This window comes from Panthera pardus, unplaced genomic scaffold (assembly GCF_024362965.1).
Source record: "Panthera pardus isolate Hobbes unplaced genomic scaffold, ASM2436296v1 HiC_scaffold_17, whole genome shotgun sequence".
NCBI lineage: Eukaryota > Metazoa > Chordata > Mammalia > Carnivora > Felidae > Panthera > Panthera pardus.
The window spans coordinates 33,790,140-33,817,973 of record NW_026526732.1 but is presented as its reverse complement, the minus strand read 5'-3'; the positions used below and the strand labels follow the sequence as shown (position 1 = coordinate 33,817,973).

Here is a 27,834-nt window from a genome sequence, read left to right as displayed (position 1 = left end):
TTCTCAACATAAGACCTTCAATAAAATAATACTCTGTTGTCATTCAATGAAAATTAACCAAAGAATTTTTTTTTTTTTTTAAATAAAGCTGTGACTACTACCTTTCTACCTCTCTAACAGTGCAGGGAAACTGAAACCCATGAGTATTCCTCCCCATCCCGAACTTTTACAAACTGATAAAACAGAAAATTGGGCAAGGAAGGACACATACTACATTCCCTGAAATGTTATTTGCAACCTTTGAAAAGCAAACTTATAATTTATCTGACCAGGTAACAGCCTCTACTATTTTCCAGACTAACTTAGCAGCAATTAGATAATCTAGAACACACTCCCATACACCAAAAATAACTCTTCCTTGAAAATCTTAAGTTCTTTGGCAACACTGTGTCTCCGAAATCAGAAATCATTACTATTTTTTTTTAAGTTTATTTTGAGGGGGGTGACAGGCAGAGAGAGAGAGAGAGAGAGAGACAAAATCCCAAGCAGGTTCTGTGCTGCCAGCGCAGAGCCTGACGTGGGGCTTGAACTCACAAACTGTGAGATCATAACCTGAGCCGAGATCAAGAGTTGGATCCTTAACCGAATGAGCCACCCAGGCGTTCCCAGAATTTGTGACTGTTAAAACACATTTTGGAAATTAATTATCTGACTTTAGAAACAGGATTTTTAGAGCAAATTCTTTTGAGATTTTTGCTGACTTTATAATTAGTGTGCTCACTGGAAGAGACGTCTGAGTTTATCAGAATTTACACAATGGTATTTGCCCTGGCAAATGAGTGAAAAAAGAACATAACAGAAAACATGCATTCAAAGTACTTTATTGATAATTAACACCAAACAGATTGGGAATTTAAAATATTCTTTCCACTGTTGTTTTTGTTAATGATTTAAACCCACATTCCCAAACTCAGATTATTAAGAGCAGAGGTTCCAAACTTTTATTTAGATAATAAAGCAGCCTTTTGAGAATTTGATGAAAGCCAGGAATTTATTCCCAAGAAACATGCATCTACTCACAATTTTGCATATATTTGGGGGGCAATTCAGCCCCTTGAAATCTGTCCAGGGGTCTGTGGTTAGGAAGCCTGCCGCCAGAGTGTTCAAGGATCTGTGCTGCCTCTTACCCCAGCAACCCTAGCTGCCTCCACATGGTAGACAATGAGTAGACCATAAGAGATCCTTGACATTGTGGGGCTCTCAGGAAGTGAGATCTACATATCTTCAAAGCCAAAACCTTCTCAATAGACTTGTCGACCCTATGATAAAACAGAATTCTAGGAAAAGCCCTCAGGACACAGCTCAGATTGGCATGATCTTCCATAAATTTGCCAGTAGTGGATTACCTCATGGTACTCTTATTATTCACAATGACTGCCATGTTTTGAGGGCAGTATTGATCTAGGAGCTCTATGGGGCATTGTATACATTTTGATTTCATCTAACCATCAGAATATCCCTGCACTGAGACCTATTAGTACCTTCACTTCAGAGACACTTAAGTGCCTTCATTAAAGTCACAAGGTTGTTACTGAGTAGGGGATTCAAAGGTCTGTCTGCAGGATTCTGAGGCCTTGGTGTTAGAAGCAAAGTATCATTTTATATAACCTGCTATAAATCTAATATGGCACCATAACTATATACAGGGTCGTTGTGTTTGACCCCGTGGCTAAGGGTCAGGAGTGTGGCACCTAGGATTTGCCAGCTGGCCTTTACTCTTCTGGTGTCAATGCCACACAATAGCCTAATCCCAGCAAGAACATGAACGGGTGCATGCAAGGATCCGTCCAAGTCCATTTTGACATCTGTAAAATTAACCAAGGAATATTCCCTGTTACTGTCTCAGCCGTAATGTTCACATGTCCTAGTCTCTCCTGCAAATGTGGAAGACAGGTGGAAACTTACCGGGACACCATACAATGAAGAACAATGCATTCTTCTCTAACAATACATGAAGAGAGAACTTTTTAAAAAAATTATGGGGCTTTAGGGGATTTTTTTTTTTTTACTTTTAACAGAATGATATTATAAACCCTTACTTACCAACACCTGCCTTTAGCAATTATCTACTCATGGGCAATCTGGTTTCATCTAAACCACAACTCACTCTTCCTACCTATAAATGCTCAATTAGGTGTTCAGATATCAAATAATTGTGTTCATAAATAAGTGGAAACACTTAATGAAGTCCGTGCGGGCAGTAGTTATGGCTACAGTCGGTTTCATTGCCGGAGCCCTGGTGTTAGTTATTCCATGAACTGTGGTCTATGCAGTGAGTACAACATCTCTTAAAGGAAAATAGGAGCTACTCTTGATAGTGAAATACCAAACATCTATCGACTCTACACATCTAAAATATAACCTTATTTTCTATCCAGCTGTGGCCTCTGGAAAATGCACTGCTGTTTGCTGCATTCCACACCGGATTGCTATAAGACTTATGTAAAATGGTACCAATAAAAAAACCCCACACAACTAAAAAGAATACTTACTATTCTAAAATTATATTGCTTTGAAGATAAACAATTAGCACCTGGACGTTTCACCTCAGTGAACCTTGCTGACCTGCTTTCTTATTCTATCATTCTAACATTCTTTCTATCTGGGGTTTTGAAAACTCAGTTTATGAACAAAATTATAATATCCTGAGAAGTATTTTCTAATATTAATGCAAAATATTAAGAACAACAGCCTTGCCGTTGCAACTACATGGCATTACTTATCAACACTGTTCCCAGCTACTTTTTGGGTTAAGCCCCACAGATGCTCTAGAAGTCTCTCTGGGACCCCAAACCCTGTCCTTCCAATCTCAGCTGAATAAAACTAAGCCTTGACTCAAACACTGCATATCTTATTCACTGGAGCTGCCGTAGACACTTCCTATCTGTGCAATTATCACTGGAAGTATGGACAGATATGGTTCTCAGACTCTGGTAAATCCAACCTCTGCTTTGAATGTGAACATTATATATGCAAGCTTTCTGATGCAAAATATTTTCACAAAACCACATTTGGTTCCATAATGTCTCGGAGGCTTGGCTTGCTGAGATCGGCTTCTCTAGAGAAGAGCTGTTTCTGTAATAATTCTGCAGAGGTGAGAAAGACCTTTCACAAGGTGAGAGGGAATTCAGTGGGAACAGATCCCAAAGAAGACGGTTATGCAAATTGTATTTAACACGCTCGCTTCAAATGACTAGAGAGAGAAATTCTACATAATATTTTAAAACAGAATGTACTCTGTTGGTCATTTGCTGTAGAATGTCTTCAGTGTTTAGAAGAAAACTCAGCATTTGATGTGTCTCGGCAAAAGTTTCACGATGAGCCACCTCGATTTAACACAGACACAGCCCCTTGGCAAAACCCATATCCCGCCTGAGACATTAAAGCCCACTGGACAGGAGGAAAAAACACGAGGAGGAGTCCGATGGTACAGCTAAAATATTTTCTAAAAGCAAGAAATACACAAAGAAAAGAAGCAAAATTATCCCTTGGAGAATCTGTAAAAGCTAGGGTGGATCGTGTAAGCAGGCAGGAGGGATCTGGCACTCTAAACAACGGATTTCCAAACTTTTGATGCTGCTTTATTCATTTCAAATCAGTGATGCTGGCGGCAGCAGCAGATTATAAAAGATCCGAGTGACAAAAGCGACATTTCATAACATAGTAGACTTTTGACTGAAAACAACACTCCAGTTTATTTTTTAAACCCTTATAAAAAGAGAAGTGACTGGGGTGCCTGGGTGGCTCAGTCGGTTAAGCGTCCACCTTTGGCTCAGGTCATGATCTTGCAGTTTGTGAGTTCAAGCCCCACGTTGGGCTCTGTGCTGACAGCTCAGAGCCTGGAGCCTCTGAGCCTCTTCCCACTAATTCTCTCTCTCTCTAAAAAATAAAAACATTAAAAAAAATTTTTTTGAAATGTTTTTTTTTTTCCCCAAAGAGAAGTGACAAGTTCAGAGAATAAACAAACTTTATTTTATAACAGTATTACAGAAAGCAAAATACCATTTAATACAACTTGAAGCTGCTATAAATCTAATCTGGCATCATAACTATACATAGGGTCAAAAGCAAAGGAAAAAACGTTCAATACAGTTAATAGGTCCCTATCAGGTCTCTGGTGTCTGCTGGTAAATGGTATAGCTTCCTCACAACCATCAAAAAACCACCACAGCCCCTGCTTCTCTCCCCGGTGTCCTCAACCTCGTGTGAATCATCCAACTGTCTGAAAGAGACATACCTGCTCCATAACAAAAGGTCAGTTTTACAAGTAGACAAGGAGGTTTAATACAAAGCAAGTGTTCTACACAAGTGTGTTCAAATAATGGAAAGTACTGAAATTTGGACATGTTAAGAAAGAAAGCACTAAGGTTTTAAGCTGCCTGCATATTTTAGCAGAAGGGAAGCCACCATTTTCTCTTCTTCTTCCCTCCTGTTTCTGGAATGCTGCCAAAGAGCACGTGTCTGAGAAGCATTGGCACTGTGGTGCGACAGGGTCTCTCAACACAGTGCATGGTCAGTGAATTTGTTGGTAATTCTCCAGTCTGGACATTCTCTGACTTTTTACTTTTCCGGCCCAAAGTCAGAGGACTGGAAAGTCAACAGGGTTCAATATAAAAATATCCCCAGTGAAATTCTCAAACATTAGAAAATTTTCAAGATGTAAGAAATGCTTCTAATCTGTATTAATATTTCTTCGTACAGTATATTGACTGCATCTGAAAATCTGTAAATATTTCCTGTGAGAATTCAATGGGAAGAATCTGGAAGATAGGAAAGTCGCTATTGAAATTAGTCACTGAGTTTCCTTTCTGCACAACAGCACCTGTTCAAGTGAACGGCACCTTACCAGCTTGGGCTGGCTTTGTTCACTATCATTTGATCAAAATGAGCGATTAAAAAGCAGGTAGTTGTACACAAAGCAAACGGGAAAACAAAAACAAAACTCCCTAATTAAGAGGAAAAAAAAAAGAATATTTAGAAGTGGTTATAAAACAAAATAATGTATTAAAATGCGAGGGAACAGTATAGACCAGAGCTGTTAAGGTAAGGTTTGGTCGTTGGCATTTTAATTCTTCCGGCTCCTGGTCATGGTTACCAGTCGTAGTATAAATTCGCTGGAGTAGTGGTGTGGCATTAAGACTTGGAATGGTCAAAATTCTTCAGGTTCACAAAGTTGAATGTTGTTTAAAAAAATGCATTTCTAGGAGGAAAAAAAGGGACAAGAGTTAAATATTCCAAAGACAGAGACTTGAAAAAAAAAAATTAACATTCCATCCAATTCCAAATTAAGTAACCAACAGTTACTACCTAATTCTACAATACACAGCATGTTTTCCAGAAGACCAGCACTAAGGACTTACTCCACCCTGAGGAGGCCTTACACTGTGTGGGGAACTGACTGCGCACCGAAAACAACCGGCAACTAAGAACACACACAAAAAGACTTAGTTATAAAACAGGTAATTCATACATTAAAAATCCATAAAGGAGAAACCCATGTAGACTTCAAAGCTAGATTCAAGGAAGGAGGAAAAACAAAGTCCATTCTGACTTCTTTGGAATGAACGGAAACAGTGCTTCAGGTGGGAGAACAGAATGGGGAAAGAGGTCAGGAAATGAGATGGTGTTCAGGGGGGTATGCAGAGTAAGGGGGCAGAAGGGGTCGCGAGAATGAATGAGGAACAGGAGAGTGAGAAAATGGACATTACTGGGGATAAGTAATAATAAAGTAAGTAACGGCAGGTCAGGTAAAAAATATTAGGTCTAGTTTTTAATACCCGGCTGACAAGTACAAAATTGATTTGACAAAAAAAAAAAAAAAAAAAAAAAAAAAAGAATGAATTCAGGAAGCGCGTTCAGACGAACGAACAGCTCTCAGTGTGCTGTGATGATCCAGAGTAAAGAGCAAGAGGCAGAAGACAGGTCAGAGAGCCAGGGGGTGAGTGGCGGGTCCACTCAGGACAGGACAAGCCCAGGAGAGGAGGCAGCTGGTTTTGAGGAAGGCTTGAGATGGCCTGATTTTGGTTCTGACAACCTCGCTGAAGCTTCAGTGTGAGGGACAGGCTACAGGTGGAGAGGAGAGAGACAGGAAGGCCAGGTATGCCTGCTGGCTGATGGGGATGTGAGTGCCGCAGAAACCAAGTGCAGAGCGGACTGGGAGGTACCCCCGCTGGAGTACAATCAGAGGGTGGTGTCTGGGAAGAAAGTACCAGAGAGCACCATCAGGTTTGGAGTCTGGGACCTCAAAAGCAGAGGGAGAATGAAAAGCGTAAGGCGCAGGTGAGGTCTTAGGACCACGGATGTGGATTTGCAGGTTGGCACAAAGGGTAAGTAAAACTGGCAGGTGAACTAGTCTTTGCAAATATAAGGAAAAATGAGAGACGAGTCCCGGGGAAGCCCATAATCAAAGGGGCGGGGGGGGGGGGGGGGGTAGAAGAGAGGACTAAAAAAGGAGTGGATAGGGAGATAGACAAAAAATAAGGATGGTGCATTAGCCCCAAGAGTGAAAAGCGTTTTGAGAAGGCAATTTTTCACTTTCTACTCCAGCTTGGTTGGAAGTTTTGGCAAAAGGTAGGTGATTACAGAGGACAGTGGAGAGTGGTAATTAAGGTCCTTTCCAAGAGATATGGCCTCAAAGTCAGTTAGAATGCACACCCCCTTGTCTTGGTAAAATTGTCTTGTTTTAATGGAAAAACTCCCCACTACTGAGATTTATCATATGTATTATTCTAGCCTCTTGATTACACAGGATAGATTAATCAAATTCACTGTCTCCCACCTGTTGTCTGCTTTTGGCTATTTCATTACTCATTAGGACTTTGCTCGATTCCAGGTTGGGCAGGGGAGGGGAGCACATCAATGGAGAAAACACAAAGTCATCCTTTTTTAGGTTAGTAATTATGAACACAAACTTGAGGGCTGGTGAGAGGGAATAGATAAAACTACCAATCAAATTGGAACTGGGAGTTATCTGTGACCTTCAGTCACACTATCTGCCCTTGATCTTTGCGAGCTGGTTGCTCTGTTCTTCTTGCTTAGTGAATATGCATTGCTTCTTGAAGCCAGCTGCCGCTCCGCCCAGCTCAGGTTATAGAAAGTGAACCTCTCATGTCACCAGTGCCTGGAAACCTACAGAAAGAGTGAGGTTTAAGCTCCGATTCTCCATTTCCTCTACGTTCCATGTCATGTTACTCCACTGAATCTGTTTTCACCAAATATAAAAATTTCAATTTCGAAAAGAAAGCTAAAATTAAGCTTGTTTCAAAGTCATTAGCAGACAAGTAAACAGGAATCTAGGCGTATATAGGAATTAAATGAGAGATCTTGATTTCAAAGAGCTTCAATGTTTATTGAAATATATGTAGAGAAAAAGACATAGTTACTCATGTAAACTCAAATGTCATTTACTTTCATTTATTTGCAATCAAACCACTATAAAGTAAAACAAACCAATTTCCTCTTCTGGTAATAAGTATTACAAATGACAACCTCAACACACTCTTAGAATTCCAAACAGTTTTCAGAAGGATAGAAAATTACACTTATTGTAATTTTAATGTTAAATGCATTCTTTTCCCCATTCCTTAAGAAGCAGTAAATCAAATGATACTCTGAGCTAATCAGATATTCAGTATTGCAGAACATCCCAGTTTCTCACTGTTCTGGGTGAATAGGGAGTGATTTATTGTATGAAGTTTATAATTGACACATCCACCTATCTTTTTCTGACTGCTTCCTGTACTTAAACATATATGGAAATAGATTCCCGCAAGTAGTAAACATCTAAGCTTTTGAACAAAGAAGGAGAAAAGGATGGAATCACCAACGCCACTGATCTACAAGCATCAGACATTTAAATTTTTTTCTGTTCTTCTGGCATGTATCTGTGAGAGAGGAAAAAAAATCTTCATAGCTGACTTTTTAACAGACTACATTTTAGCTCTAAATGATTTATTACCCATCCCAATCAAACTGAAAACTAGGCCCTGGTTCTTCATACAAGGGCTTCCTACAAGAACTCTTTTTTTTTTTTTTTTTTTTTAAAGCTTGAATTCTCTCTCTTTCACAATAGTCTGGATACCTTATTTTTGTCAACAGATTGACAGGCATTAATCGCTGGCATTAATTATTATCTTTGCCCCTTTTGGCAATATCATAATGGTCACCTTGAGTTTGGATCAGATCAAAGCATTGAAGTATATGAATTATACATTATGTATTAGAGTTTTGGTCAAGTAAACAAAAACAGAAGCCCAAACCACTGTTTCCATGCTTTAGTTTCCCACCCCTAGACTATATACAACGTCAGTGAGTGTTAATGACTACTACAGTGCAGTTCCCCTAGCCTCTGTCCCCCTCTTTGGGCCAGAGTGGGAACAGGTCAAGGTGGCTGCCTCATCTAATCACAGATCTAACTCTATATCCAAATGCTTCAAGGATATGTACCAGTTGCCTATTCCACCTTAAGTCCTCACAGAGGGTTCCAAACAGTCAAATTTATCTTAATGTGCCTGACGAACAGTGGGAAATCAGCCAAATTCAAGCACAGGGGTTTTATCGCTGCATGTGAAAAGCACAACCTCAGAGTTTCCAGAGACAGGGGCTCTCACACAGGGGTTTCAAACATGAGCGTGCTCTATTCCAGAAACAGATTCGGTAAACTGCAAATATGTGCTTGTGAAAGAGTATTTGACCCAAACCACTAGAAATACTGCCTCTAAGTGGTAAAGCACTCATCTGAAGGGGACTCTCAATAAACATGCAAAAATGTGGTTTTTATCCAAAATAATTAAAATAATGCAAGAAACCATAACATTTAGCTTCGGATTAAGATTCAATTACAATAGAGCAGTAGTACAGCCGGAGATCTTGAAAACATGAGTAATATATTTATGTAAGAGATAATCCAACTCTTTCCTAAATAAAAATGTGGTCCATGCACCCAGGTGTAACGTTCAGCTTTAAATACAATAGTTTATGGATTTCAGTTATTACTGATGCTAAACCATCTTCCTTAGTCTTTAATTTGAATATTTGATTTTAATTTTTAAACTGAATTTTCATTCTAAGAGGGGTCCTAGAGCCAAAAAAGTAGGAGAAGTTCTATTCGGTTAACCCAGGGAACAGCCAATGCTCACAATGTTTATAGCACCACTATGATGCAGACCGACCAGTTCTCCAAGTCTGCAGATCCTGAGGGAGAGACGTTTTGGGGGGGGGGGGGGGTAATGAAGTCAAAGCCATTTCATAATCACACTGAGCCATTAGTTGCCATTTCCGGGGAATGGACATTTTCACTGATAGTGACACAAGGGTGAGTGCCCCTGTTGGCATCATGACACACAGGTCAAAGCAGTGCCACCAAACTGTACCAAAGTCACTGTTTGTTACTACCGTGCACTCTCAGTGACATAGAAGCAAAGAAGGTAAGGTGGCAGGCAGCTTCACTTAAGGATGTCCTTGATGAAACACAGAAAATAAAATTACTGTCTTACATCTCAACCGCCGAGTTCCTGTCTTTTTAACGTTCTGTGGAATGAAATGGAAAATGGGCATAGAACACTCCTGCGGCATACAGATGGACGGTGGATGTCTAGAGAAAACAAGTCCTGCTTGGATTGTGAATTGAAGAGGCTGCTTTTTCATAACCACCTTTTTTATTTGAGAATTACTGGATGACAAACCATGTTATTCAATTTGGCAGGCATTTTCTTGAAAATGAGGTGAGCCTGTCTGTCATTTCAAGGAAAACAATGGACGATACTTGTGGCTGGTGATAAAATTCAAGCTTTGAGGTGAAACTGGGATTTTGGAAAACTAGTCCGGCCACCATGAGCTTGACAGCTTCCCAATATTTAAAGACTCTTATGAGATCAGTGGCCACCACTGTTTTTAGTGTCTCACTCATTGTGCCTCTTCCAGGATTTCATATCATTGGAACCACACACTACCTGTAGCCTTTCAGACACGCTTCTTTCACTAAGTGATTATTTTGAGCTATTTTAATAATAAATATTTTACATTTGTTCTGTTTAATTTGTAATGTGGTAAATTTCAATAATCTTGATTTTTACTAGGGTGAATTTTGGTAGATATACTTCACTTCGACAAAAGCTCTTTGGGTTCTTTGGTAATATTTAAGAGAGTAAAGTGTCTGAGGACCATTAACCTTAGAAATTGCTTGTGTAGCCTCTGCTGTCCCTAACCTATCACTGTTTCCTTCTCTCGTGGATATCTGTGTGCTTGCTGAATTTAGAAGGAAAAATTAAATCTACTGTTGTTGTTTGTGTTATTGTTGTTGTTTTTCCTTTTTGGTCAAATGGTCAACAGGTCAGCACCTGTTCAACAAACAGTTCAGGGAAATAACTTTGCTTCACCTGCTTTGCCTGAACATACTAATGCTGCTATGGTGCCCCTCACCTCAAGAGGCTCTCCAGTGGCCCCCGGGAGACTCTGGTCTCACCTTCAGGTCTTGGACCTGGTTGCCTTCCACCCCCATCTCTGTCTCTTCTGAGTGCCAACTATATTGCGCTCGATAACGTACACGCTAACACAACTTCACTTCAAAGACAAAAGTTCAGAGTTTGCTAAAATCACATCGATTTACTTAAGTATTTTTGCTTTCAAGAGTCAATTTTGAGATGCTTTCTCCAAATTTCCATTTGTTAAAAACAAAACAAAACAAAAACCCACGCCTGACTTTCGCGCACAACTCATTCCCGTTCCAGAGGGAGGTGTCAGGAAGAGCACCTTCTTTCCTTCCACACTGTAAATGGCCAAAGCTCTCTTTAGGCTTTGAGCCAATTACACTCCCTTACCTTTGAGGACAGTAAGGGAGTGATATTAGGGATGCCAGCAGGCCAGTTCATGGAGTTTTCTTTAAAGCTAACAGTAAATTTTTTTAATATTTATTTTTGAGAGGGAGGGAGGGAGGGAGGAAGCGTGAGCAGGAGAGGTAGCAGAGAGAGAGGGAGAGAGACAGAATCCCAAGCAGGCTCTGCACTGTCAGCACAGAGCCTGACATGGGTCTCTAACTCCCAAACCATGAGATCATGACCTGACTTGAGAGCAAGAGTCAGATGCTTAAAACAACTGAGCCACCCAGGCGCCCCTAAAACCCACAGTAATTTTTCTATTGGAATCTTTATACTTGACACATTCAAGTCCCTATTAAAGAATTACTACCACACAGCAATTTCAGAACATCCTGTCAAATGAAAACATCAATTTTACCTCATTTTTAAACACCGTTATTTTATAAAATATGGATTTACTTATTCACTTAGCTTTGTATCATAGCTGCAACCTCAAAGACCTTTTGCACAAAATTTTTCTAAAATGAATCATGTTTCAAGTACATTGGTGGGAGTCTGTTATTTGAAAGATTCCCGTCATGAAGCCTTCTGCAAAGCAGCATGTAGTGTGGATTCAGACTGACCGTGGGTCAGTCGAGCTCTGTCACTCACCATCTGTGTGACTTAGGTGAGAGACTTAACCTCTCTAGGCCTCCATGTGTCCTCGTCGACACCTAAAATAGCCGTAAGAACTAGTTCTCAAACTAGTTGGCAAAGTTCTCAGACAAAGCGGGGCACAGAGCAGGCAACCAATGAATGTTAGCCAGTATTATTTTTACAGATTTTCATAGAGGAGACTTCAAATTTTGTTGGGTTTGCTTCCACCTTAAGTTCTGTTCTACTCTTGAAGACAGACACTGAAGACCGTGTCGGTTTCCCTGTTAATAATTGCTCGAACCGATATAATGGTTCCCTTAATAGGACGCTTCACCTAATCTAGCATGCTTTCAGTCAACCCCACACTCTCCTGAGGGATTTGACCTTCCTGAAGAACAGTGCCGAACATGCCCTTCCCCTACTCACGTACCCTGTGCAGATGACCTACACAGCAAAGTCTAATCTGAGGTACTGACACGCAAGGTCAGGACCTTCCAGCTGCAATTTGCCGTTGACAAGTCTTTCCAGGTCTGCGGAGACCTCAACGCACGCCCACGTGTAGGATTTGCTCTTCCTGATACCATCCCATTGCTTCTCCACACGCTCTTTCCTCTCTGCTCGCCTCCATCTGTTCGAATCCTCCCCAGCCCTCTGCACAGAGTGGCTTCCCTGTTGCCTTTTCAGGGAGGTCTTCTCAGAAATGCCCATCAGAAACTCTCTCTCCTCCGGTCAACTTTCACAGCCCTTTATGAAGGCTACTCTTAAAACACTATTTTTTACTCTCTATATTATTAGCATTCGCGTTCCTATGCTTTTACCTCCTTGTCACAACAACTATCATAGTGCTTCGAACGTGGTCCTCTCACAATGGTACCCACTGATGAATCCACGAGTGAATGTAACAGGGACGGATCTGCAAGGCAAGCCTGAAGAGCAGGGGTTCGGGAGGGGGGGGAAAACTGGTTTCCTTCTTCTGTTCTCTTTTGTTAAATAACTGCACCTATAATATCTTGGGAGGACTCTGCCTTCTTTAAGAACCTGGCTTTCCTAAATCTTTGAAGCTCTGACAAAGATTTCTAAGAGTAGTATTTGGCCCAAAAGCTGGAATAAGATCTTCTGGTTCACTCTGCTAAGTTTAAATCTTGTGGGAACTTGATGTGAAAGCATTTTACAAAATCTTAAAGCTTTGTTTAAATTACAAGTGGACTAGAGAAAGGATATACTCAGTATCCGGTATTCTAGCTAGGCCTGTATCAATATTAGGTTCATTAAGACAAGGAGATGAGAAAACATTTCTCTGTGGCATCAAGTAAAAGTTGCACTTAAAAAAATAGTATCAAACCCCCTTATATCTTTTAGGGGAAAAAAAAAAACTTTGAAAGCATATACGAACAGAACTTACTAAGTATTTATTTTGCGTTTTCTTTAAACAGGAAGGTTAGTGGGAATCAAAAGAATTCATCTCTAGACCCAACTCTCTAGCTTACTATTAGTTTACATTTTCCCCCCACATCTTCAGAATCCAGTATGTTATTTTGTACTGACAGTACATCAAGTGGGAAGTATTTTTCATATTTTAAGTAGCCACATGTGAGTACTGGCTATCGTACCGGACAAATCGAGATTCCCACTTGCTCTAAGGCTAATGGAACTATTTTCATCCATAAGCGTTACATCAACATAGGGCCAATAAGTCACTGAATGTAATTCTCATGGGGTCAGGAGTATCTAAAACACACGCACGCACGCACTCACACTCATCGGTTACCATAGCAAAATTCTCTCCTAATGCCACCCACAAAATTACATTTTTAAAAAACAGTATCTGGGATGACTAACATGGGAGAAGTTATTCAGACAGACGAAACTATACTTAGCTCTACACATGGACGGCATTTAGGATTCCTGAGTAGAAATGACCTTTGCAAATTACTTTATTCTCTAGGATCCTAGTTCCTCATTTAAAAAGGAGGGGGGGTTGAGAGAAGATGATCTATAAGCAGTTTAAGATTGAATATTCTTTTAACTTTCATACTCTTCAATGCGCCCTTGTCTCGGGTATAATAAAGGCACAATGTCAGGCCCACCTCCTCAGAGGCCGGCGGCTGAACACATCAGTAGCGAGACTGGGTACCAAGGGCCTCAGCATGAAGAGCCGCTGGGGACCCAGAGCTCTCCCCTCATCTGAGGGGGGCAGCGCCTCCTCAGCCTTTGCTGCCATGACAGGCAGCAGAGTTTCTCATGTTTCTGAAGTTGTTCAAAGCCTTCCCATTTTAAGCACCATTAATCCAAGTTCTAAAAAAATACTGTTTGGGCCAAAAAACAAAACAAAACTTTGGGTATCACCTTCATGACTCTAATTTGCCAATTTTGCCTCAGCCTCCCCACCCCTTTGGGGCTATTTTTAATTCTCAATAATGAAAAACTGGAAAAAATATGCAGTATTTGTGACTAAGAGGTTAATAGCCTTAATAAATCTGTAAGAGATAATAAACACCTGAACAGAAAAAGGGGAAAAAACTGGCAACTCAAAGAAATGAAAATTGTGAGGTGTATGTGTATTTTAGCTTCACTAGCAATTAAAAAAAAAAAGAAAAATACATAATTAAAAAAAGGAGGGGGGGCAAATGCTCTTTCCTCACCAGATTGGCAAAGATTTCTTAAATGTTTTACAATCTTTAATGTCACAAAGGTGTAGGAAAACAGGTTGCTCATAAATTTAAGTGGGAGTCTAACTTGATAGTACCTTTCAGGACAGGCAGGCAATATGCCCAAAAGAAACCATTGTGGGGCGCCTGGGTGGCTCAGTCAGTTAAGCGTCTGACTTCGGATCAGGTCATGATCTAGTGGTTTGTGAATTCGAGCCCCGCGTTGAGCTCTGTGCTGACAGTTCAGAGCCTGGAGTCTGCTTTGGATTCTGTGTCTCCCTCTCTCTCTCTGCTCCTCCCCTGCTGATGCTCTGTCTCTCTCTCCCTCAATGTAAAACATTTTTAAAAATTAAAAAAAAAGAAAAAAAGAAAAGAAACGAAACCCTGGGTGGCACACCAACTCTAAGCAGAATTCTAAAAACATTTGCACTTAGAAAACAATGAAGTTCATGCCCCCAAAATGTACACACAAGTGTCATCTTTGCAGCTGTGTTTAACTGTGAAAACAGAGGAATAACCTAAATGCCCATCAACAGGTGTCACGTAAACCCCTCACGCATCCATTCAGTGGCTATTGAAAAATGATGAGATAATGGCAAGGAAGGTTATCTGCAATGTACCGTTAAGTGGAGGGGGGACAAACAGGCTATATAACAGAGTCAACAGTAGGAGCCTACACAAATAGAGGTGGGAATGTGTGACTGTGTACGTGTTCACACAGACACACTGTGAAAGGGAATTATCGACCTCCAGGAGCGGGGGAATTATGGGTCACTTGCATTTTCTGCTATCCCTCCTTTTTTAAAAACTTATAATTGCCTCTATTATTACCGGGAAAAAAAAAAAACCAATAACCATCATTTCATCTTCAAAAACAATAGTGAATTCTGTCCAAGGGCAAACCCTGGGAAATTAGTGGCTACCAGGCGCTAACAAATGCACAACAGCAGTGGTGTCCAGTGCCTCTTCCGTTGGGCAGTTCAAGTCTATTGGAGCTGACTCCTTGATAGCACCTGCCGGCTTTAAATGTTAAACGCAACATTCCACAGCACTGCAAAGTGAAAACTGGCCGTGCCTGAAAGCCACGAAGTCCAAAATGGCTTTCGAAGTCTCTGTACAAATCTTCATGTTAGGTTTGATTAATCTACACTGAAAACTAATGCTAATTTTAGGTATGAGACTAGCACAAATGAGGCAAAGGGAATAAAATGAAAATGCAACACAGTTGATATGCTGGAAGAACTCCTGGCTCCTGAACTGGAAACAGTCATCTGGAAGTCAATGGGTTTGTGCTTCCCCTTTTAAAAACAGAGTGATGCCTATCAGGGCCCACATGTAATTAGCTAGAACTCAGTTTGGCTACCAGTTCAGCCAATGTGGCTCTTCTCTCCTGTCAAGTCAGTTAGATAATGAATGCTAATTTCCTGTTTGGCTTTCGAGTTCATTTTGAAATCCTGAATATCACCCTGACTCTGAAAGGTTAGCTTGGACGCAACATGATCTTATTTAGAAATCAGTATTCACGGATGCCCAACAGCACAGGAAGCAACAGCACTAACTTAGAGTTATTTAATGTGGGAGGGAGATTGGGACTCAAGGTCTACCTCAAAGGAAGGATGGATTCACCGGGTTTGGGGTAATCCCAGCGCTAGTTCTGGTGGCTCTGTGAAACCCGGTACAGTGCTCTCCATCTTCTCGGACAACAAGTGCACAGAAAAGCCAAAGGCCCGATCATTGTGTTGTCAGCTTCTTGAAAGCACTCTCCATGCGAAATCCCTATGTCCTCAACCTGTTACAGGGCTCCATTTCACTACCGGACTGAGGCAGCTGTGACAAATCCCCAGGCTGATTTCATACCAACGAGTGCAGAGGACATGTCCACTTAATTTCTTTGCCATATTTAATACTTACTCTCTCCTTCTTGGAGTTCTCTTCTGCAGCTTTCGTGACACCCTTTTGTCTCGTTGTCTTCCTACTTTCCCCTCTCCTCCTGTTACATCCCCTCTGACCCGGCTCAGGTCACTCAAACCAAAGGCTTCCTCACTAGAGCACACATTCACATGACCTTCAGGCCTCCCCCTCCTGCTCAAAGCCTGTTGTGATTTCTCTCAAAGCTCCTGGCAACTTCCTGGACCTCTCCACGTGCACGTAGACCTCCCACGTGCAGCTCAAACTCAACATGTCTGGGGTAGAATATTCCAACTTTTATTTTATTCCTAAGATCAAGAAGGGTTCAAAGCTGACTCTAAAGGCTACAAAAAGTTCTTACAACGTGCCTTGGAAGCAAACTCTTTTGTATATTCTATTACCATCCTCAGTTCACACGTGGCAGAACAGATACACAGAAAAGTGAAAGAGCCCACACAGGTCACACACCTAGGAGATAGATTTGAACCCAGAAGATCTGCTATGCTATATTTCCTCTTAACAAGCAGACCACCCGGTAAATTTCCAAATAACCCTGCTATGGGCGTGTGTGTAAGACCGGGCCTTACAAATTCACTGCCAAACTCCCTCCAGAATGCCTAAGGCAGGTGCTCTCTCCTACAGTACCAAGAACAAAAAATACACCTTGCTTTAAGATAGCTAAGCCAAGGGGCGCCTGGGTGGCTCAGCTGGTTAAGTGACTGGCTTCGGCTCAGGTCACTTTTTTGCGGTTTGTGAGTTTGAGCCCCGAGTCGGGCTCTGTGCTGGCAGCTCAGAGCCTGGAGCCTGCTTCAGATTCTGTGTCTCCCCCTCTCTCTGCCCCTCCCCTGCTCACACTCTGTGTTTTCTGTGTCTCAATAATAAATAAATGTTAAAAAAAAAAAATTAAAAAAAAAGACAGCTAGCCAAGAAGACTAGCCATACTGCACATGACATATGGAAATAACACACGTATCCCATGAGTAAATGAAATTACAGGTACCACCATCAACTCATTGGCTCAAGCCAGAAACATGGGATTCTCCCCTGCTCAATCTTCCCAACTCACTAACCTCCATATCCCCGTGCAGTCACCAAGTCAGAAGCCTCTATCTCCTTACCATCTCTCAAATACATGAGGCACACCTTCTTCTCTGGATAAAGCTTAGCCTCTTTAGTGTGGCTCATAAGACCCTCTATGTTTGGGCCTCCTCCTCTCTGCACCCCCTCACCTTCCATCACTCTCCTTCCTATATGTGTCCTGCAACCCAGCTGTGCCTGATGGTGTATCCTTTGTAGAGGGTCAGGTTCACAGTACCAGATCTTGCCTGGAATGGCCTCTTCCGTGCCTTTCTTCATCCAGCTATTCCGACTTTCTTGGAGGCTCAGGTGAGAAGCCCCATCCTCATGCACCGATTTTTGTTCCCGCCAAACTCAGCTCAGAACATATCTTCAAACTAGAGACCCTCTTTTGCTATAATGATTTATTGTGAATGCGGAACTTGTTTGATTTCAAAGTCCATGGTACACATTCGGGGATACCCAAAGGGCGTTCCATAGATCTGGTGTAACAAACAAGAAAACAAGCGAGTAAAACGAATGAATGGACGAGAGGCTGCTCCTCCATCATTTCCTCCTCTGGCTGCTCACTGCTTTCAGAAGAGAAGGAGGCATTGTCTGCTTTTTATCCTACATGAGGGATTATTCCAGGAGCCACAGGGACTTGTTTGAAGTCTGGGCTGAGAGAGGTCATGGTGCCAGCTGAGGCAAAGTCACGAGCTCCCCCTCCTGGGGCTCATTCTTTTGAGGCCACACAGACCAAACCATCCAGTGGGACTCTTCCTCCTCATCAGGACAGTCAGGGAGCACCAGTCTAGTGGTGACAAGGCCATTAACATTTTGTGTCCATTTGAGGGCTTGGAAACATGCATTTAGGATAAAATGGCAGGAGGGAGTCGTCCTTAACACAACATAAAAATAAAAAGTTACAGAGAAGTAGTGAAGTCCCCCATGCATTGCGTGTTTCCCTTCTTCCCGGACCGTGCTCACTCCTCTCTGCCTCACAGCCGCCCAACCTGCAGCCGAGTGCCGGCCTCGGGAGGTTCAGCCCTCTGCGGGTTCCTCTTTCACCATCTTCTGTTTGCTCCCCTCTCCCCTACTTTCAATGCTTGATCAAAAGCTCAGAGCTACTCTAAAGGAAGAGGTCGGGTCAGATCAGGAGGAGAGCTGCTCGCGTCTGAGAAAGGGAGATGGGGCAGATATATCATCAGTAGTTATTTCTTCTTTTCTGGTCCTGCTCTTTGCCTCTGCCCACCTGGCTGCCTCTGTGGGATCCTGGCAGGGCAGGTGGAGAGCAGCTGAAGGGGTTCAGACACACTCCTCCTCTCAGCCTCAACAGGCACCAGGCAAGGGACAGTGTTCAAGAACAAACTGCAGCCAGCGGGGGGGGGTGGGGATGCTTAGATGGCTGCAGACACGGGTAACTCCGATTTGTCCTTCAGATTTCACTCAAACTCGGTTTCTCAAGTAAAAGGTTAAATTTACAGTATTTGGCTCTCTCCTACTGCATTACTTCCTTAGAGCAGTGAGCACATCTGCAATTACATTTTGTTGGCTCATATTTGCACCTCCCTTCCTAGAGCGGATCCTTCCCGAGGAAGGGGACCATGTTTGTTTTGTTTACCAATTTGACAATTTGAATCCTCAGTGCCTAAGCTCTACCCTAGAACACTTTGGTACTCATTAAGGATTTTTTTGAATGGATGGATGAATCTTTCCAAATTTACCTAGTTTGCTCACCTTACACGTGAATTTACATTTTAACCTCCTAAATCTGTTTCACAAGGCTGCTTATAAAAGAGGTCCTCTGAGAGTCAAACTTCAAAGGCTGTGTGTGTGTGTGTGTACGCGCGTGTGCATGTGTGGACACGCACCCACTGAAAAAAAGGAGTAAAAGGTGCTAGGAATAACTGATATGACCAATTCACATTAAAACTTGTAAGACAAATATTGAAAAGTCAATTGTATCTTCCTAAATCAGCAACAGCTAGAGAAGATTCATAAGACCTCTTTTGGGTAAGAAAGTTACACAAGTTGGTTGGAAGACATCAAAGAACACCTATAAATGGAGAGAGATATTTTACGTTTGTGGGAAAGAAGATTTAATATCATAAAGATGTAATTCTCACCATACTGAGCTACAAAGTGGGTGCAGTTCCAATTAAAATACCATAGGACTATCTTAGAACTCAACAATCCGATTCTGAAATTTATATGGAACGCCAGGAGCCCAGAATAAAGACACTCGAAAAAACACAATTGGGAGACACATCCTACCAGATTTCAAGACTCATTTTAAAGCTATAATAATTGAGGCAGTATGGCATTGGAGCAGAGATAGACACAGGAAACAAGTACCAAGAAACATCCCCACGTATACAAGAAAACTGATACATGACCTGCAGATTAGAGAGGGAAAGGATGGGCTCTTCAATAAACAGGGCTGGAATGCTGGTACTTATAAAGGAAACAAACGATCACTGTTTCTTATCACACAGAAAAACCGATTTCTTATGGATTAAGGATTGATCTATGGAAGGCAACATTAACATGCTTTGATCAATAGTATCTTTAACACCTCAGGGTATGGAAAGAGCATAAGCCATAAAGAAAAGCATGGTAATTAAACTGTATTAACTCTATTAATAACTACATTCAATATACTAACTATATTGACCTCTACTTCAAATAAAAGACAAACCACAAACCCAAAGATACCTGCAACACATAAATCCGTAACAAAGGATTAGAATCCAGAATCCATCAAGATCAGTAAGAATGAGAAAGTTATAGGTCATTTCGTATTAGTTCAGTATAAACTAAAACATCAGAGGGGAGTTTGAGCAAGCATGGGAGCCATCACTTCTGTGTAAGACACCTGGCCTGACCATGAGGTGTATTCTGTGACTGGCATTCCTGTGAGGTATGTATCCATTAACCGATCAGTGTAAAAGCATTTTAAAAACAAAAAAGCAACTTGGTATATGTGCTATGCAAAAAACCTACCTTTTAAAACCCTAATACAAACGTAATTATGAACATTTACCCATTTCACTAAGAATTCTTTAGCACAACTTTTAGTGGCTATATTTTAGTCATCACACGGAAACAGCCTAAGATATAACCAATCCCTACTGTTGGCCATTTAGACTGTCCGTGTGACTGTGTGTGTTTGGGTATATATATACACACACATATATATGTGTGTGTATATATATATATATACATATATATACACATATATATACACATACACACACATGCACATATATATACATATATATGATAAATACTCTTGTAAGTAAATCTTTGTATACATCTCTGATTATTTAAGATAAATTCTTAACAATGGTTTAAATGGTAGGTACCTTTAATGTGGGTTTTGCCAAATTGTTCTCTAGGAAATATTACTAATTTATAAAGCTGCACAGGACTATTATTTTTCCTCTCTTAACCTCCCCAACACTAGTTAAAAACAAAATTTGCCAGATTTATAAGTGAAAACTTGTACACTAAATTTTTAATTTGTATTGATTTAAATAGTGAGGCTGAACATTTTTTGTTTATTGTTCACTTAGTTTCTACGTGGTTTACTTAACTCTTTGCCCATTTTTCTACTTACATACTTAATTTTTTGATGAGACCCAAGAGTTCATAATATATTCAGGATATGGACTCCTTCTCTGCCAGGCATATTGAACTTTGTCATTTATCTTCTACTTTGGTTTAAGTTTTAAATTTTTTATATAGCCAAAGCAATCTTTTCCTTTTTGGTTCATTCTCTAATATATAATTTTTCATGTATATTTAAAGGAATTAACTCATCTCCCTTTTGTGCCCCCTACAATAAAAACGCCTCATCTAAATGAAGGCAATAGCACCTTCTTCAAAGGGTCATCGTAAATGTCAATTAAGACAACCTATACTGATATACCTTGGTTTGGTTTTTTTATATATACATATAAATTTTATTTTATTTTTTAATGTTTTTATTTATTTTTCAGAGAGAGAGAGACAAGAGAGACAGAGAGAGACAGTGGGTGGGGGAGACAGTGGGTGTGAGTGGGGGAGGGGCAGAGAGAGAGGGAGAGACAGAATCAGAAGCAGGCTCCAGGCTCTGAGCTGTCAGTACAGAGCCTGACGCAGGGCTTGAACTCATGAACCGTGAGATCATTACCTGAGCTGAAATCGGACAACTAACTGCCTGAGCCACCCAAGTGCCCCTATACTGATATACTTTGCCAACAGTAAAGCAATATAGAAATGTCAATTATTAGCAGCCCTCAGTACATGACAGTTATTAACATTACATGTCCATTGGACAGCAGAGTTAATAACTATATGCAGGTAACGTGAGTAGATATATTTGGGATAATAAAATCTGAAAAAATCACATGGACCACAGGAGACAGACAAAGTGAGGGAGTACATTTCACGTCCCTCGGCAGGTTGAGGAGCGCAAACGGTCAAGACAGAAGCCCCAGAGGATACAGACGCTTACCTTACTTACTCTTCCCCTTCCTCCAACTCCGTCTCTTTGTGCACCACCACTCTCGTGACCGACATGTCGGGGTGCTGCTCTCTGGCTTCCCTGATGGCCTGGGCCAGCGCCTGCCAGAGTCAGGAGAGAGCACTGTGAGCACAGCAACGGGCTGCTTCCCAGGTTGGGAAGACAGACGTACGCTGATGAACTGGGATTCCATGGCAAGCAAAGATGGCTTTATTGCTTTCTTTGAGGGAGCAGGGATTTTAAGTGGGCTCATAATTCTTTTTAGAGAATGCTTCTCACTTCCCCAAATTTCCCATTTCCCCCCAGTCTTTTCAAATGATACATGTACAAGAGACATGCAGACTCTGAAGCCCAGCCCCGTACTCGCCACGAGACTTGGAGAAAACAGATCTTCTCTGATCTTCATATTCTCACCTGTAACCTGAGACTAACGCTAAGGTCGTGAGGATCATTTTGAGGTTCACTGTGCAGATTGGAGGAATGATGTAACAGCCTGTCTATTCACCCATGGGTACTTGCTGTCACACAGCTCAAATGCCAAGACACAGGACCAGACCAAACCAGACCAGATCACAAGCTACCCTTGTGGTTTCTCACTAGCTGTTTGAGGTAAGATGTTTGTTGAGCTGTTATGTTGCAGGAAAAAGATCTATAAACTTCTAGGGCACAGAACAATAAAAACAGCAGCAACACTGATAACATACAATTGCAAAGTGAAAGGACAGAGACAGACTACTCTTCAGCAAGTACAGGTCTCTATTTTACAGTCGAAAACACTGAAGGCACAAAGGTCAACAGGTCGTGCTTGAGGCCATCCTGCGGCTGGGCCACAGGGCAGGAGCAAGACTGGGACGCCACTCCACTGGCTCCTAGGCTCTTCCCAGACCGCACGGTGAGAAAACGAAGTTTCTTTGTATTTTATCAGAAAGCAAGCTGCATACAAGTGTTGTGACAAAGTGGAAAGATCCTATTTTTCTGAGGGTAAGGTGTTTAAAGATGTCTTGGGGAGAAAGTAAAACACCATAAAACACCACTCAAAATCTAAGAAAGAATTCTGGAACAGAAAGGGAAGGCTTCAAGGATGGAAAGCACCATATCTCATATGGACACTATGCCTTTGAAAGAAGCAGCCCAAGTTTTCCTGTTTCTCTGTCATCTGCTGAAGGGCACAACCGCATTTGTTGTTTGTGGTACAGTTTCTGTCAGCTGAAAGGTTACTGAACAAAACCCCAAGCCTCATTCCACACACACAGAAAGGTAAAGCTGCAAAAAAAGAAATTGTTTTTATGCCAAAAATTTTTACACAGAAGCTTGGAAGACAGTTGAGGGTGCTCGAATTTCCACTAGGGAATAAACTCTGGTGACCCACCTGTGTCAGGGCAAGAGAGAACTCAACCAGGGGACTCTCCGATTTGAGCAGCCCAAGTGTTTGTCAGGTTGTGGGAGTCTGAGGGCCGGAAGGCAAGACGGGTGGGGAGAAGGGCAGCGGCTTATCTCAGAGGAGGTCAAAAATGTTTCCGTGTCTCTATGGCTGCGATGGGAAAGGGGATGGGAAACGGGGAACAGCAGAGTGGCTCCGCATTTTTGTGTTCAGAGGGAAGTGAGAGATCAGAACAATCAAAACGGTCTACTCCATGTTGGAGTCTGGAATCCAATTTGGGAGAAGGACAGCTCTGATGGGAGCCAAACATAGCTACAGACAACCTGTCAGATACTTTTTAATTCATGTTCGTTACACAGGTCTGCCTACATTAAACTAGTACAAATGTGAAAGGGGAAATAGAAAATGATGCCCAAGGGAAGGGAGCACGTGTGAAACATGTTTCAATGAGCAGAAAAGTAGGGAAACCAAAAACTGCTTAATCGTCTTCAAGCACATTTGAAATCCGTTTACCATTAGTTCCATTCAGTCTGTAGTACCAGTGTATGAAATTAAATACTGTAAAATGGTAATTTATTAAAGCAACAGTAAAGATTGTGAGGGAACTATCTCACATCATCCTGCAAACTAAGAAGTTATTTTATTGGAAAGAAACACACTCTGGTGGGTAACTGCAGTGTCCTATGTCCCTGGTACACAGCGGGGCATCGGGACACACACAGGTGCACCAGCCGCAAAGCAAGTGTCCTAAATGCATGCCTCTTTAATCTGCCAACACAAAAGAGATTCCTTTTTTTTCTATCTTGCTCAGAGGAAGGGTTTCTTTCCACTATTAAAATTCTTTTAATGTACAGAAAGGAACTGAAAAATGGGTCAATGATATTCAAGTCACTATGTGATCAGTTTCAGTTTTTGGCAGGGAAGTGATTTCACTCTAATTTTAAATACTTGCATGGTCTCATTACAGGCTAAAAGGGAGAGGGAGCTTCATCAGCTTCTGGTGACAAGCATACCAGAAGCCACAATTAAATGTACTCTAACAAGTTTATGCATCTTAGAATTAAAACATGAAAACGTTACAAAAAAGTATCTGTTCTCTTCATATGGGGTATCTGACCTTGGGTTTAAAATGGGCTGAAGCACGACATCACACCGACAAGGTCGTGTCCCTACTGTCACATGTAAAGCTGCAGGGTTTTTTCCTAATCTAAGAGTCAGGAATAGGTGTTATTTTGGTACTTAAATTTCAGACCATGTTTTTATTATTTGCTGTTCAGAAGCAGTATTATCTAGATTTGAGTTTTCAGGTCAAAGACCAAAGAATACACATGAAATAAAGCCTGAGAGTACCCTCGAAGGGAACACGTGACATCAGAAAGTCTGAAAGGGCACAAGGTCAGTGGAGAGACAGGGTAGGAGAGACTGCCCCAGTGAAGGGAAGAAATCCTTTGTCTGGGGAACTGGCAGCTTGGTTTCCACGGGGTCACTCATTTTCCCGTGGAGAACAGGCACAGGTATTGTCCTCTACTAGGAATCTCTATTACAAAGTCAAGGTTCAGGGGTCAGGACAACCCTTGAACCACTGATAGCTCTCGAGGAATGAAGAAACACATTAGGAAATATGTAAGTAAAATCATGTTTACAGGGTTTTAAAAAATGTGATTTTCTTTTTAGGCATGGAAGAAAATCTCTCTTTGGTCACACAGAGTGAGCTTTTTTTAAATGAGAAGTTTTGTCCTCTAAAATCCTCTTTCCTGAAGTTGATATTGTGCTCAAAGCTGGGTAACTATCATCTGTTCCTACTCCCCGGCCAAGATGGTCAACTAAACATTCCTTTTCCTGCGAGTTGTTATTAAGAAAACAGCTTGGTTTCCTTTAAAGTGGAGTTAAAATCACTGAGAAAATGACAAAACAAAAAGCTCCCGTCACTTGGGGGCCGCAGCCCAAAACTGAAGCCACCCTCAAAGTATCCCACAGTTCCACGCGTCACCTGGATTTTAAAGCCACGCATTCTGCTCAAGCGAACATTGGAAAGAAAGCACGATTCTTTTAAACATTTTTCTGAATCCGTGTAATCTTCCACTTTGGAAGAGACCTCAGATTTCCTTCCCCCACCCCTCGATAATAGTAATGACTGGGGGAAACATCTAGTGGTAAAGAGTCCAACTTTCCTGAGGCTATAAGAAAAATACTGTATAAGTTCCTGAAAGTAGGCACAAGTCAAACTTGGTGGCTTTTCTTACTTAGCTTTGGAAAGCCAGTGTCACTGAACTGCCATTCATTCTTTAATCCATGATTTGACTTTAGGCCAGGCCCACATGAATACCTAATAGATGCCGGGAATCCTCTCCATTACTTTGACTCAAAAGTGCATGTAAAGCCAGTGTGAAATAAGCAGCAAAATCCATGTTCTATGCGGGTTCAGCATCAGGCAGGCTGAAAGGACAGGCTGTGTCTAGCGTGGGAAGCATCAGTGCCACGCTGAGGACGTAGATTCTTCCAGGAGGCACTGGGAGAAGGGGAATGACACAGGGACAGGATGTGACGGCACATGCCAAACTTAGAGACGTGGTCACTTTCAGAACCAGAACTTCAGGTCTTTACCTGGTCATGATCGATGTCCGCATCTCCTGTGATCACGATGCGTTTCTCAATTCTTGTTTCAGATATTCCACCTTTCACGGTCTAAAGGGGGGACACAGCAATCATTAAAGCATGTTTATACATAATGGGGGAAAGAGAACGGAGCACACTCAGACCTTCTGACCATTAAGACAACGTGCACTGAGGGGAGAAGACTGATGTTCTGGAAACACCATTTTTAAGCTCGATAGAGATTCCTATTGTTAAAGTGGTAGCATCTGTAAGTATTCCTCAACTGAAAGCAACTTTAAAACTAATTTATCAAGATTCAGGTGAGATTAAGATAAGACAGATGCCATGAAATCCAAACAGTTCTGTTGGGACATTCCATTACAATTTCCCTGAATTTCTTTACTCCCAAGTGGCCCACTTGTTAAAGGAGGAAAGAAGAAATAATTCTTTGGTTTATGTAGAGTTACAAGGAATCCTAACAATTTAGGTACTTGATTTAGGTTTGAGAATTGCTTGACGTTATAGTTTTGACTGCTTGATTCTCATCATACAAATCCATTTGGTAATTCTGTTCATTTGGTTTAGTGCAGTAATAAAAAAAAAAAAAAGACTTGGATTTGGTTTAAGATACAGAAGGTACAGGAGGATGATATAAAGATATTCGCTCAATGTTGATTTGATTACAGATTCTGCATGTGGCTGTGTCTGCTAACAAAGTCTGTGTGAATGGACATGGGGCAGGGTCCTGTGTGAACTGCCACACGGTGACTGGCTTGGAACAAGCTGGCACAGCCTGGGACACGATAGAGGCTGAAGAGATCACGTGGCTGTGACGCTGAACTATGGACAAATACCGCACAGTCCTGAGAAAGCACACATCCAACCTCTGCAACTCTGTTAAGTTATACGCTAAGTCACAAGTCATAGCACTTTAATGTAAGAACCAAGGTAATCAGTAGCCTTGATAACTGGATACTTTTTTTTTTTTTTTTAAGCTTATTTTGAGGGAGAGAGAGAGAAAATCCCAAGCAGGCTCCGCACTGTCAGCCCAGAGCCCAACATGGGGCTCAAACTCACAAACCGTGAGATCATCACCTGAGTCGGAATCAAGAGTCAGACGTTTAACCGACTGAGCCACCAAGGTGCCCCTGGATACACTTGAAAATGAGCATCAGTACCACCTTGCGTTTATGTGGCGTTTTTTAATTTACAAAGTTTCTGGTTGAAACACAGGGTGAGACCCGCATAAAAGATACATTTAAAAACCTTCAAGCGCTAATGAAACATGAGAGGTAGGAGCAGAGGGAAACATGGGAAAATAACGCTGGAGCTAGAAATCGGAGGACGGCAGCACGCATCACAATCACCTGGAGGGCTCCTACAACCACCGCCAGGGTTCCTGCAGATCTGGAGTGGGGCCACGGGATTCACACAGGAATGACTGCTGCTGCTAGTCCGGAGCCAGACTTTAAGAATCATTGGTCATCTGGTGTTAGAGACTGAGAGAATGATCTGGAAAAATGCTCCCTAGCCATGGTAGGAGCATCTTAAATCAATGAGGGGAAGATTCGATTACTTGAGCAACTTGCTGAACATTTTGAATGACGGGTCTTCATCCACTTGCTTCAGTCAGGAGGGTTGATTTGTACTTGTCAAACGTACGCCTCCACTTGGACCACATTCTCTCTCTGCTCCTGTAGCTGTCTCATGTATAGTTATTCAGGACATATTTTTACCTCCTTGTACTTTACAGAACTACATTTGTCAATGGAGCCCAATTTCTCAGATACTTTAAATCCAAGCATTTTTACTCCACTGGCACTGTCTGCGTATTATTGTGAAGTGTGTATGGGAACAAAGAAACAATTCAGAAAAGATCCTGTTTGCAATGTACCACCACGGGCTGCTTTACCTTGGTGATGTGTGTTGTCGTCGTCGTCGACACGGACTCAGATGTGATGGTCTGTGCCGTCAGTAACGTCCCCGAGTCACCACCAGCCCCGCCATCAATCTTTGGACAGTTAGGGGGAAAAATACAAAGTAATGCTTAATTTCCATTATGTCGTCAGAGAAGAGCTTCCCCCCCTCGCCCATCGAATGTGCATCTTTTGAAATCTTCCAGATCAGCAGGAAATGTTATCTGCCACATTTTGTAGATTTACTGAGCAGGAGGCTGGCTGGCATTCAAACAGAGTAAACGCAAAGGCTAAACGCACGTGGAGAAGCAAAACCCTGGGAGGGAGAAAAAGGAAGAATCACATAGAAAATGGGGCTGAAAGCTACAAG

At 41.7% G+C, this 27,834-nt stretch overlaps 1 protein-coding gene across 26 annotated transcripts in view; it reads right to left on the bottom strand.

The window, feature by feature from the left end:
• Positions 1-3,949: 3,949 nt before the first annotated feature.
• The window catches only part of EPB41L2 (erythrocyte membrane protein band 4.1 like 2), a 218,554-nt gene continuing 194,669 nt past the window's right edge, over positions 3,950-27,834 (bottom strand). For 25 of the 26 annotated variants that reach the window (XM_019420591.2, XM_019420592.2, XM_019420582.2 and 22 more), the window contains 4 exons: positions 27,461-27,559; positions 25,558-25,638; positions 21,564-21,673; positions 3,950-5,200 (listed from right to left, as the gene is read on the bottom strand). In XM_019420591.2, the coding sequence (XP_019276136.1) occupies positions 21,569-21,673; positions 25,558-25,638; positions 27,461-27,559 (285 nt within the window). In that variant the 3' untranslated portion in view covers positions 3,950-5,200; positions 21,564-21,568. Of the gene's footprint in view, positions 5,201-21,563; positions 21,674-25,557; positions 25,639-27,460; positions 27,560-27,834 lie in introns of those variants that run through there. The other variant, XR_002072821.2, reaches the window with a different exon arrangement.